Source organism: Anas acuta, chromosome 1 (genome assembly GCF_963932015.1).
Source record: "Anas acuta chromosome 1, bAnaAcu1.1, whole genome shotgun sequence".
NCBI classification, from domain to species: Eukaryota; Metazoa; Chordata; class Aves; order Anseriformes; family Anatidae; genus Anas; species Anas acuta.
The window spans coordinates 158,101,898-158,115,485 of NC_088979.1; the positions used below are offsets into that span (position 1 = coordinate 158,101,898).

Here is a 13,588-nt window from a genome sequence, read left to right on the forward strand (position 1 = left end):
TTTCTATAGTCACTCAGCAAATTGTACAGAAGTACTTTTCCCTTTCCTGGAATAGGTATAATAGTCGTCACCACTTCTTCTTTGTGACACAAAGCGAACGTGGAGTTCCTTCCAAAGTGAACGAGGGCTTCACATTTTAGGCAGCTGCTGCGATGCGCGTGCATGAGTCACGCCGCCTTTCTGCTCTAGTCAGAGACAGCAAGTGTCCCAGGGCATACGCATGTATAAACATATATACATGTCAACACAGCGAACTGCCCTGGAGGGGGTTACAGCAGAAAAAATAAATAAATCCCTGCCACTATTTACATTTTTATTGCAATCTCATGTACTGAGATAACACCGCTATCAGAGGGAATTATCTGACACAAGGGCCTCCTTGTTTTCATCAAATGAGGTTTTCAGAAACGAAAGAACTGACATTCCAAAGGGAAAAAATAAATCCTAGAACTAACCCTCTTGGCAGGTGTTTCTTCTTCAACTCTAACATCAGTCTTTTACAAAGTTATCCCAAATTCAAAGACCATTATTTGCCCTGTGCAGTATTGGTGTAACCCAAGCCACACAGGCTGCCTGCACACAAGTGATGCCTTGCCATTCTTCCTATACCCATGTAGCTGGACAAGACAGCTGAAGCTGGAAGGCTGTCGGGAAAAAGCTTTAAAATGGGAACTGGATTTCTTCAGTCCCTCAGCTCAGACATGAAAGTTAATTCATGACTCAAAATGTGCCCGACGGAGGGAAACTCTGGAGGTAAAGGTCAGTAAGAATAATTAAATAGGCAAATGTTGTGGGTTTGGGGTTTTCACTGAAGTGATAATTGCACATTTCCAAAGAGGACCGTGCAATTTCCAGCACCTAGGATGAAACGTCCTCACTTCCTCAGAAACTTTCAGGATTTTTTTTTAAGCCTTGCCAAATGTAGTTGATCAAAGCATAGAGAGGATAGGTAGACGGAAAAAGGGCACATAAAAGGCTTAAGTTGGTTGGCTTTTGAGTAACAGAAGGCTTACTATAAATCATAGTTGACTCAAAAATTTAGAGTTTTATTTAAATAATATCAGCTTTATTTAAATAATATCAGAGGCTAGCAGGAAGGTCATGAAATTTCTCTTCCAAGATGAAGAGATGGGGGTGTGTACTATATATTTAGAAGGAAGTTGTGTGCAGTTGGTCAAAGTGGTATTAACACATATACCAATACATAAACAAAGAAAGCACTCTCTTCTGCCACAGCTTCTAGGAAGAAAAGACGACACAGTCAGCCTCACAAGACCCAGGTGTGGCATTAGGTGTGCCTTCCAGTCAGGTTTGTTTGCTCGGGCACCGCTATCGGCGGTGGCAGTCCCTGCCGTGCATACCAGCTCCAGCAGCTCCCCTGTGCTGTGCACTGATGGCTTCCCAGAGGAGCTGTGAGCACAGGGCAGCTGGCTGAGCAGCTGGGAACACCTGCTGGGCACGGCAGCAAGCTACTGTGGAGCAGAAACAGCAGCTTGGGCAGAAGCACCCATCCCACAGGTAAGAAGAGCCCTTCCCACAAGCTGAATTAGAAGCTGTTGCCATCTCAGCAGCCTCTGCAGGTGCTGCTCTTCGCAAGCATCTCCAGTAAAGGGCTCCTTGCTTATGCTGGATAGATAATCTGTGTCTTCAGAATACAATCAAGTGTACACCAAACTGTGGTGCCACGCAGTCATCCGTCCAGCTGAAGGCTGCTCCTTTCCCCTCTACTCTTCCCCCTCACCCTTGTGCAGGTCTGTAGCAGGAGCAGGAAGACCGCTATCCTACAGTACATTTACTGAAAGTGTTTCATTTTGTTTGGCAGAGCACTGACAATTCCCCTCCTCACACACACGGAGCTGGTTTGCACAGCTCTCCTTCCCCACTCCAAAAGGCAGGACTGCCCGAACACAGTACAACACTGCACAGCACAGTACTTCTGGCAGCCTCACCAGATATTTCCTCTCACTGTTATTTTCAGAAGCCCACAGACCTGGAATAAATGCTCTTCCCACACACTGCACCCATTCCCAACCGAACTTTCCATCCACTAAAGCAAAGACTTCCAAATATTGGCAGGAACTTGAGGCTGAGCTCAAAGTGACATGGGTAGAAGTGGTAGCCCCTAGATGAATTCTCTCATCCCTTGTTCTTCTGACAAGGTAATTTTTAAATTTATTTCTATGGTTTAAGTTAATGATAGAACTATTATATCATCCCAGCCATCCATTGTGTCATTTTGTAGTTCAGATTTCTGTGGGTTAACCACCCACAGTGATTAACTCCTGATGTTTACATCATTTTGTTCTTTTCTAAGAAGTGACCTTTTAAAAAATGTTACAAATTATTGAAGATCCGATTAAGCTTAGGATCACTGAACAAGGGCATACACCAGTGTATGCAGCTCCCCGTGGGACAGACGTCAGTGCAGGTTTGCCTGCATTGTCCTGTTTTGGGAAAGTAAGATCCCTGGAGGGGCAGCAGAGGCAGTGACCAAGTGAGATTTCTACGGATGAGTCCCATCTCACGCCCCCTGCATGGGCTGCATCGTTGTCATCCATTTGATGATGGCATCAAATGACCCTACTCACCAGACGCAGCCATCCCATCTGGGAGCACGCGTTTATAAGAAGAGAACCACATCACCTTTCTTCCGTGGAGAACCTTGAGCTTTCCAGAATTAAAAGTGCTATTATTAAATGCTGTGTTCTGAAGTTGTTGGGACAACTGATACATACAGCGCTAAGTATATATTGGCCAAGGCACACTCAGGAAGAAGGCGAAGGTCCCTTTTTCCACAGCGGTAACATCTGTACGCTAAACAGGATACTGGGGCTTTTTATGAGAGACTTTTTAATATGCCCTCCAAACCTTTTTCCAAAAGCATGTCACAACCGGTCTCCAGGGAAAAGTCCTACGTGATGAGAGACTGTCGGCACCGTTTCTAAATCTGACAGCAAATGGGACAGTGCTGAGTGACACCGGCCTTGCAGTCATCCACGAGCACGCGGTCACCGTTCTCAGTGTTTCTGCCAAAGCATGAGCCTTTCACACCCACAGGAAAGGAGATACTCTGTCTGCACCAACACAAAGTGCCAAGGGACCACTCTGAGATCTACAGGCTGCATTGCCAGGCTGTGACGTTCGTTCTGAAGATCAGATATTGACAAACATTCAGGTATCTAATTAAAATTTTAAATCAGCTCCTCTCCTCTCTGTCCCCTCCTCATCAAGAGGGTTTTTTTTATGAGCTTTCAGGATGTAATAGCCGTGTACACTGTGAGTACCCATTCTGTACACCAGAAAAAGCTCCAAACCCAGGACTGTCTTGGCCCATCAGTGCAGTGTACTGACAGAGGGTGAAGGACAGAGAAGCAAGTGAAAAATTCCAGTTGGGGGTAGCAGAAGTCCTTCCTCTTCTTTCCTTCCCCTGCTTACTATTTATTGTCCCTTGCTCCTTCAGGTCCCTTTCTTGTTCTTCTACAGACAAGGAAATTATGCTGCAAAGTTCCCCTCTGCTGCTGCTGGCAGTGACAGCACTAGTGCAAACTACCTGCAGGATGGTGGCAGTGTTTTGCATTTTAAGTGCTATGAGTAAGAGCCACCTTTTTAGCAGACGTAAATAACAGCCGTGCCGAGAGCCTGCCCGGAACCCGGCTATTTACAGTAAAGATAACCCGTGTTGCAGAGGCAAGTACAGAAGCCTCCCTTGGGCAATGGGAATGGCTGCTGCTCACCAGCATACAATGCTTATTCTGCTTCACAGTATGCAATTCGGGGCCCACGGGGAATGGCTGGATATGAGCATATCCAACCTGTCTGTCCCAGATCAGCCTCCTTGCTGCTGCTGGGAGGTTTGCAGAACCCAGGCTGCAGCTGGCTGGCACGTAAAGCTGTGCCCCCTTCCAAAACGTGAACGTGAACTTGCATCCAAACCATTCAGACTGCAGCCAGAAGGTACATAGCCTAAATCTGCATACCCTGGTGGTTATATCAGTGAGATCATCTGTCCCAAATTAAAATAAACAAGGCAAAAGCGTAGACTAGATATAGCCCATGAGCAGAAGAATTGCTCTCAGGGCATGCCACCTCTACCCACCATTCAGAGAAGCGCTCGCAGTTGTGTGCAGCTGGGTAGCTGACACCTGGGCTCCTAAAGGCACTATAAGTGAATACAAGAGCACCACAGCTTTCACCCTACTGCTTTTTGGCTGTAGCTCCACAGACACCTCAGCCCAATTTGTGGCTTCTGCTTGCACACAGAGATTGTGCTGGGTAGGAGCCTGTCAATTCTCTTTGCCTGTGAAGCGCACTGCATGGCTGTGACTGCATGCGTTATGTCACGCTAAATGTGTGGCATCAATGATTTCCATACCAACAGACAATGTCAAATGCTGGAGCAGGACTTCTTTGCCAGTCAACCAGAAAATACAGACAGGTTATCAGAGGACAGAAAAATTAATGATTATACAAGTAAGACTGCACCTCTTCCTGGTGAGTGTTGTTGTACAGCCCTGAAACTTGCTGCAGCCCTTCGGGTTTCACTACAGTCACTCTCTGTTTACAGACACCAGAATGAAGCTCGAGTTTCCTCACCACTATCAGGCGAGCACCTATGACTCATCTAACTGTGGTTCTGCTAAATCTTTTTGCACTGCAACATGAAAGCTCTCCTTTACAATTACCTGTGCGGGGAACTGCATTACGTATGTTGTCTGATGGGTTATCAGGCATTAATACAACACGGTTAAGCACGGTACAAACAGAAAGCTCCTTCCAGTTTACTTCTCAATGTGTCAGATCTAAACATATGATGTTCATCTCTGATTTGGGTGACAGGGATGTGAAGTAACCTCAACTAAGCAGAAAAGCCAAAATGCCGTTCTGCTTAATTGGAATAAATTTTCCAGGAGTATTTATTCTTCACAACACCAAACTGTAGCACCTGTTTACATACTTTTCTGGATCAGAACTATATAACTTTGACTACTGAAATTATGATTTAGATCACGATATAACATTATTTCTATTTTTAAATCTGTGAGATAATACAGATACTAAGAAAAAAAAATCTGAACTTTTAACATCGACTCATGCCCTCTTGGACCTTTCAAAACCGTAAATTCATAAACTATCATTTGTTATGAAATCTGGCGACGATTTTTGAAAGATTGAATTCTTCTGCATTGTTCTTTTACAACAAATAAAATGTATGAGATATCATACAGTTTTGTGGTTTATTTTTAATCCCTGAGACCTGAGTTTTAGCAGAACTATATAAACAGCAGCATACTTTGCAATGTTGTTGGAAACTGCAGCAACACGAGGTACAATCCTAGCATTTCAGGGAATTCTCCCCTGAAGTTCCGTGAAAGGAAAATGTACACGTGAGATCACCTGAATGTGGAATGGTGGGGATACAACATTTGTCAGTGAGAATTCCCGTTCTGCCATATAGGAACATAATTTTCTGGAACAAAACTAGTAACCTTTTTCTTTTTTTTTTTTTTTTTTGCCCAGCGTAACTTTGCTAATTGAGCTTTTCTTAATGAAGTTACATGAAGAGTGGGCCTTTTTCTTTACCTTTTTACCCACTAGAGCCATGTCAATCAAGCACTTTTATGCGAAGCAATGCCAAGGGACAGAAGCTCAGCCAGCCCCCGTGCCCGCAGAAGCCTGGCCCCGCTGCAGAGCTCAGCAGAGACACGCAGCAGCCGGGCAGCTCCGTGTCTGGAAGAGCTGAATGCCCTCTGCCCTCCTGGTGCCCAGAGCTGCTGCCCCGTCCAACACCAGCTAGCCTCAAGCGCTTCTGAAAGATGAAGCTGTCTGTCCTCCTGCCTTAAATAAATAAATAAAATAAAATTTTAAATACATGTCAGCAGGGTTGGGGTTGGTCTGATCCAGAACGATGGCATGGAACTGCCTCTGCTCGAGCTACCAGCTCCCCACTTCTGTGTAACCACCTCAGGCCAATGATTTTCCAGACGTCAGATAGATTTTTCAAGCCCAGTATAAAGGCATGACCTTATCAACAGGAAGCTAACAGGCACATGCTTACAAATCAAAACACGGAAGAAAACTGAAAATTATTAAAGATAATTAGAGACTTATTAGTAAAACTGTTCTTTTACAATGTTCCCTTGAATTTATTTCTGTTTGTGTGCCTCACATGCACAACCTTATAAACAATTCTATTTAAATTATTATAAGCGGAGAAATTGAATACTCCAACTTTCCTATTATGCTGATAAAGATTAATTATTACATGTAGACTTTGAAACGTTTGTAATCACAAGTCTTAGTAGAAATCATTGAAGCAATATGTAAACTCTAACAGCAACATAAAATGTCTAATAGCAACATGGTATATATCATAAGTAATTCAGAGCTCTGGTGACCAGGCATATAAAAGTCATGACAAAATAAGACAGCTCGTTGTCCAGCAGTTTTAGCTGAGGAGAAGTCCTATTACAACAATAAACACAAACTATTCAAAAGCAACTGGCATTGCAAAGACCTACTGTATGAATGGAAAGTGTGCATACCTCGCCACCTGCTCTGACACTCAACAAATCCAACAAATTTCAGCATCTCAGACAAACAGGTCTGCTAGTCATGAAATGGTGGAACATAATTTTCATTAACACTCACCAAAATCTTGCATTTCTTACAATGAGAGGTTGCTTTTTTCCTAAACAAAGTATTTTCTCATGTTTTCAATTAAAAAAAAATAGTAGTACAAACTTTACACCATTTGAAGCCTCAGCAGATAAACTAGTCCTGTGCTGTTTTTTTTTTTCTTAAGAGAAAAAAATATTTTTCACTGCAGTCACAGGTTTCCACAAAAAAAACCCTACCATTTTCCTTCTGTTCTGTTCTGAACTGTTGAAACTCTAGGCATGGCTTGAGGATTTGCTTAGGCTGAAAGGAACCGTTCTGCCTTGGCTGGGAAGCAGAGCAGTTCTGGGAAACATACCTGCAGCGCTGCTGGAACTGCACGGAGAGTAATAACACGCAGCTGTAAAAGGGCTCGCTATATATATGCCACCGCCGCGTAGATAAAGACTGCCTACACAAGAACGATCAGAGCTCCAGGTAGGTGCTCCCAGCAGGATGACATCAGTGGCACGGGATGGTATCAGAGGCCCCAGGGCCATAAACTCAAATGGCCCATTACTGATACAGACATAGCATAAAGGCGTGCAGGCTGCCCTCTGGCAGTAACACAGGCGGAGGTGGATTTATATCACCATCCTAAGCTGCAACAAAAAACAGAGACTGCTTGGGTGACCCTGCTTTAGAGTAAGTGTGCAGAAATGATCGTTTCAGTACCCTGTAAAGGTACACACATATGTATTGTCATGGCAGAGGGATGTGTACCTTTAATGCTTGTGTTTGGTCTAGTATCTTACCCTTGAGGCTGGGTTGTAATTTGGATACAACAATGTAGAGCAGGTCAGAGAGCTGGTCCAGGTGACAACCACCTCTGTCAAAACAAAGTAAATTATTAGATTGCAATATAGAGAGAAATTAGTTTGATTAGCATCTGGCTGGCTGCACAGCTGCTCAAGCAGTGGGGCTGACTTAGGCAAGTGGGCAGCCTGAAGGCAGGATGCGGGGTCCAGTAGAGTCAGAAGTGAGGATTTAAGTCGGTCATGAAATCACATTCTTAGCCATGCTTTTTGTTGTGTTGCAGCATGTTGAGTACATTTGCATCCAGACCCTTGCCACCAGTATACTGTGGATCTTTATAGAGATTTAAAATCCTTGTAAAATATAAGGAATGGGGATACAGACAAGTGTAAAGCCATCTAACATCTATGAATGGAGAGCTGTACGAGCACGAGCACCCCAAAATGGACTGCTTCCCCCTTTTCTAACAGAACTTCAAAAATAGTGTAGTGCATTCAGGCCTTGGAAATACCACAAGCAGCTTCATCCAAGCAAAAACCTTGCAGGAAGCTTCAGAATGACTCTTCTGGTGAACCTGAGATCAGCAATCATATCTGGAAAAGTCATCTCTCTGGGTATCACAATACCAGCTGCTGAAGTTTTGACGAGGGAGAGATGAAAACTAACAGGACTGCCCGAAGGACTGAGGAAAATGCAAATGTGGCATTAGAACATCTGTGGAGATAAAACATCTAAGGTAATAGTTCAAACAATTATCTGATCTAGGAAAGGGAAAGACTCTCTACATAACGAAAATAAATGACCCAGCAGGAAACCTATGCCCGTGTGTCATCTGTAAGAATGTGTCATCTTCTGGGGATGCTTCACTAAATCTGTTTAAAATTTACTCTTGCTACTGATACAGAAATTTCCTCTAGTTATCTGGACTTTGCCTGGTCAGCCCCCCAGACCATAATGTATTTATTTTTCTAAGGCATCCAATAGTAAGAAACAAGGGCACATCTGTACACAACTCAGCTTCACTGATGCAGAAAAAAGCAGATGAACTCAATGAAATCAGCAGAGATTTCTTGCATTCCTCTGTCATGAATGCGGACAGGCAGCAGAGTAAACATCTGAAAGTTAAACAATGTCCCTGAGCATTTAAATCCTTAAAGTGAGTCCTCTTCTTAAGACGAGAATAAAAACAAACAAATGCTTAGTAACTATTCTCAGCAAGACATCTTCAACCCATCTATCAAAATCATAAGTGATTTAAAAACAGAAGAGATTAACAGACCCTAAACCATCAGGTTTCCCCCCCAGAAGGCATGTTCTCTAATTATGAAAAGCTTTTTCTTATTGCATGCACAGAGCTAAATTCTCAGCACCTTGTTTGTGTTGCGACAAACCTCACTTTGACTTGACACCTCTTCCCCCAGAACTTGTAGATACAGCCCTCTTGTTTCCTTCTGTACCATCCGATCTACACACAGCTAGATGTGTAGGTACACGTGTGCAGATAAAGATAAACACCTGCATGTGAGCATTTCCCCCTCCTCTGGTTTTTCAGTGTTCCTCAGCAATCGTGAAGGATGCTTAAAGTGGCACGTGAACACCCACTATTTTCAACAGGTCCTTATTCTGCACTGCAGAAATAAAAATACTAGACAGAAAACTTGACAAGGTTAAAAATACGTTGTGCGAGCTATCTTTTCTTTGCTCATTAGCCGTTCCACAGACACGCGCATCTATAAACACACATTATTTAGTTATGCCTCCCCCGGACTTCCCGCACATCACAGGCAGAGCAGTTTAGCTGTGGCACAGGGCAGCATGCTGGGGAACACACACATCGTGCCTTCCTCATCTGCCACAAGTCTGAGCAGCTGCCAAGTGGGCACTGTGTTAGATGAAGAGTAAATAGTAAAACGGGGCAGGAGGGAGAAAGTCAGCTGTTTCAGGAGGGGTGTAGCAGACTCAAAGAGAGCATTTACCCCAAGAAAAAGGATAAATGGACTTGTTCTGCATGGTACGGCTTGTCTGTAGGGGTTTCTGAGCTGAGTTCTTGCAACAGATTTTTTAAAATGTCATGAGATTGGGACAAACCTGTTGAATTCTGAAACCATTACCAATTTACAACAGCTAAGGATCCTTCCAAATCTCTTCTGCTACCACTAATGGGTTTTAGTTCAGCAAAGTGTGGACAGCCAATAAACCACAGAAAAAATCAGTCCTGTAACTGGAACAAATTCTTCTCATGGTCTGCAGAACCACTCAAATAAGATGCAGCACCAGAGTCTGTGGCTAATTACAGCCCTACTGGAGACGTGCAATAAAATGTTGCTTTTTAGTAAACTTGAAAGTAATTTTCACCATAAATTCTGTGACATATGGATACCTTTGAATGTTGGATACAGAGCTCTCTCAGTCACACTTCCTTGTGCAGATCTAGATACCTCAAGTAAATATAAACATAAATACATGTATTTGTATATATAAATACTCATTAAAAAGAGAATATGCAGTAAGTTGTAAGATCACAGCATCATTTCTTGAATCACAACTATGAGACACTGTATAAGAACTTGATTTTTAACACTGAGCAGCTACAGTGTTTTGTTATGTTAGTGAGGAAAGCCAGCTTTATAGGTGGGCCTGCAAGCTGGCAGGATCGCTGCCAGCAGGACAGTCAGTTACCAGGGTTGAACTGAAGGAGTGCAGAAAAGCTACCTGAAGGCCATCTACATGACAGCAGTTTGTTGCTCATAAGAAATTTCAAAAATATATCCTAGGTTTCTGCATGTATGTTACCTCTGTTTCAAGTCTAATGACAGTAATTAAAGTGATTTTGATTGTCAAGGATTTGATCAGCATACTAGTGCTGCTGCTGCTTAGACATGCAGGGATTCCTATGCATGAGAGGCCACAATTTTGTTCGGCCTTGTAGATCATGCTGTCAGCACCGATCAGCGTCGGTCCCTGGAGCAGCCGTGGCAGGATTTACCAGGTAGGTGAGGCACTGACTGCAATGGAGGCATTCTGTGTACTCTGAATTTCACATAGTTTTGCAAGGACACTGATGTACTTATGCAAGTAATTTGAAGAATATGCCGACCTTGTCAGATCATGTGGTACCTGAGAGAGATCATGAAAGCTCTCTATTTTCCAGGTAATAAAAATGGGCACATACAAGTTGTTGACTTAATTTATGGTCAATGCCTCTTCCATGAGGTTTATTTCAAAGGCAAACTGCTATTTTACTGAATTAATCAGGGTTATAGTATATGAATCGCTTATTAAAACTAAACTTTCCCTGAATAATTTACTTGGTCTTTTTACTTAATTACTAATCTCTCTTTCCTGAAGATCTGGAGGTGAGGCACTGACACACACAAACACAAGGGAAAAAAAAACATGGCATTAACTTTCAGACATAGCCACAGCACTAACACCACTACCCAGGGAGTTTGAAAGCCCTCCTGCTGCAACCCTTGATTAATATTCAACCTTGATCTTTCTGCGTCCTTTGATTTTGTGGCTTTCTTGAAAGACTTGACACATACAGGGATCCTTCAAATACCGGTCTGAAGGGTATTTTAATTTATATATATGTATGTATAAAATTTCCTTCGATCAGTTGTGCTTAGCACAGCACAGACAGCTATACCCAAGTGGTATGTAGATGACACCGTTCCAGGAGCAGAATCCCTCTGCAGCTATCTCCGCAGCGGGCTCCATGCTCTGTGTCAGCGCAGGATGAATTTCACCCCTCAGATGGTTTCCAACTAATCTCATTTCTGTCAGCCTCTCTGAGAGACGGAAGGCAGTGGATGGATGCCTCAGACGGATGAATTTGAAATAAATTGTAAGGGAGATGGATGCCGTTAGCTGGGTCTCTTCTGCTGCTGAAGGCTGACGCCTCAGCTGTGTACGGGTGGAACGTTCTTGTCAGCACAGATGGCTTGTTTTGACCGTGCTATGTCATTTAAATGTTAGAATAATAACAGAAATTGGGTTATTTTGTGGCAGCAGCCACTTTTCAAGGGAAGTTAAAAGCACGTGGGCACCGAGAAAGTTACAGCTAATACACAGCGTGGCAACACCACCCAGCAATCGGCTGTGTAGGTGACACTGCAGGACGCACGAAAGCTTGCCTGAGACAACCCACCGCATCTGTAATGCAATGGGACCGGGATTCAAACTCGCCCCGAGGTGAGAGGACTCAACATAAACAATCTGCTTATATTTGTCAACACTTATATTGGAGACTGGAAGCCTAAAAAACCAAAACCACCCTGTCTGCAGGCGTTTTAGCCCCAGCTTTGCCCATAGCAGAGCACCCTGAGGCAGTGCACGACTCCTTTCGGCGGGGCCAGGCCTGCCCTGAGGCGCAGGGCCCTCGGGGCAGCTGCCGCTCGCCCTGCCCTCAAGGAGCAGCATGCAGGAATATCCTGCTCCCACACGTCCTCCACGTGGCCTGGTGAATCCTCAGGCTGGGCTCTGCCGTATGAAACCCGCCCCCGGCCTTATCTACACAGCTGGTTCCTCCAGATGAATGCCCAGACAAGTGCAGCATCAGCAGCTCTGGCTTTATGGCGGTGGTTGTGGCCTTCCTATTTGGGAGGGCAGCGCTGGCAGTGATGGCTTGGTGACCATTCTCCAGATGCATCTCTAAAAGAGTAGGATGGGGGCAAGGGCAGGGGAACAGGACCAGCTGCTGAGGTTTGCTCTGGAGGCCCAAAAATAAGAGAGGAGTCCCGAGCGAGGAGCTGACAGACAGGAGAGCAGGCAGCGTCTGGTGTCTGCCGGGCACAGGGTGGGGGATACCTGAAACACTTGGACAAAACCTTCCTGCTCCACAGATAGCCTATTGAACAACCTGCTACCTCTGCCTCCATCCATACAACACAAGATTCCAAATAAAATGCACAGAAAAAACAAGCAAACAAACAAAACACTAAAATCTGAAGTAACCTTTTAATCCCCAGGAGCACGCACGAGCACTTGACCATGCCTTAACGTTTTTATGTAACTTGAAATGTCTGTGTAACCTGCCATGGGTCATCTACCTCACAAAAATCTTAAATCAGTTTAAAGCTGAAAACATTAATGAAACTGTGAACCATAAAACCACTTCTATTGATATTTGTTTCCTGTGTTGTTGCTGTAAATGTTTTTCATTCAAGAAGTCTTACATTTAACCCATGTGTTGCACCATTATCTTGGATGCACGGAGAGGAGAAAGCAGGAGGACATGGGCCAAGAGAGGAGACCAGGAAAGCTTGAGCAGTGGCTGTATGCTTGCATTCTTCAGAGGAACAAGCATTTTTTTGTGTTTCTTTTAAAATACCTCACCATCACCCTCATGTGAAGCTCTCCAGGGAAGACACAACTGCTGAGAGAAGCCAGACAGACACAGTGGCACCATTTCACAGGAAACTTGAATTCTCTGACTTGCTGGAGGGTTGTTTGGTGTCCTGCATGAACCCAGCAGCATGTGCGTAGGCTCTGCCCGTGTTGTAAAACTGAGAAGCTGCCCTATTATTAGAACATTACAGCTGGTCTGTAAACCATTGATCTATATTGTCTAGCATAATCATCATGGGTTGGGTGGCCCCCATGCTCCTCAGCAGTTAAATAACCTGTGTAACCAAGTCAAGTTTTAAATTCTCTCACAATCTTTTTGAAACACCGTATGAAAAAAGAAAACACATGCACAGATTTGAAGCATGCACGTACACACAAAAAACCTCAACCCATGACTCCTTGCCCAGCACTTACACGAGAACAGCAAAGGAAGTGTTTCTAAGCCTCTCCCCTTTTTTATGACCATTATACAACAAGATAATTAAGTTCAGCTGAGGTCATCATCCTTTCACTGAGTTCCCAGTCCCGACAATAGAAACCTGTGTCTGATATGTGGTTCACAGAAAGATTTTAAACCTTGTTTCTACCAAACACTACTGTTATAAAACTCCTCTAATCTGTGTTGGCTGCTCATTTTTCTTGACCTTTGGAGGCTGTAACACTGTTCCTTGCAAGCTTGAATTCCGAGACTCCCAAGCAAGCAGACATATGTCACTGTATAGTTCAAATAAGTTAGGATCAATAATTAAATGCAAGACAAGCTCTAACCACACCAGTTGCACGCTTAGTCTTAACTATATTTTCCCAGACATTACACTGCTGAGTTCTA

The 13,588-nt window shown here is 43.8% G+C and overlaps 1 protein-coding gene across 5 annotated transcripts in view; it reads right to left on the reverse strand.

Annotated features, from left to right (window-relative positions):
* The window catches only part of TMCC3 (transmembrane and coiled-coil domain family 3), a 131,392-nt gene that overhangs the window by 46,012 nt on the left and 71,792 nt on the right, over nt 1–13,588 (reverse strand). The window contains exon 1 of one of the 5 annotated variants that reach the window (XM_068668458.1): nt 6,974–7,105. The exons of 2 other annotated variants lie outside the window; for them this stretch is intronic. Coding sequence is in view for 1 of the 3 variants with exons in the window: in XM_068668450.1 (XP_068524551.1) it covers nt 6,855–6,857 (3 nt within the window). In the remaining 2 variants the exon portion in view is untranslated. Of the gene's footprint in view, nt 1–6,542; nt 6,813–6,854; nt 7,106–13,588 lie in introns of those variants that run through there. 2 more of the 5 variants (XM_068668450.1, XM_068668475.1) reach the window with 2 other exon arrangements.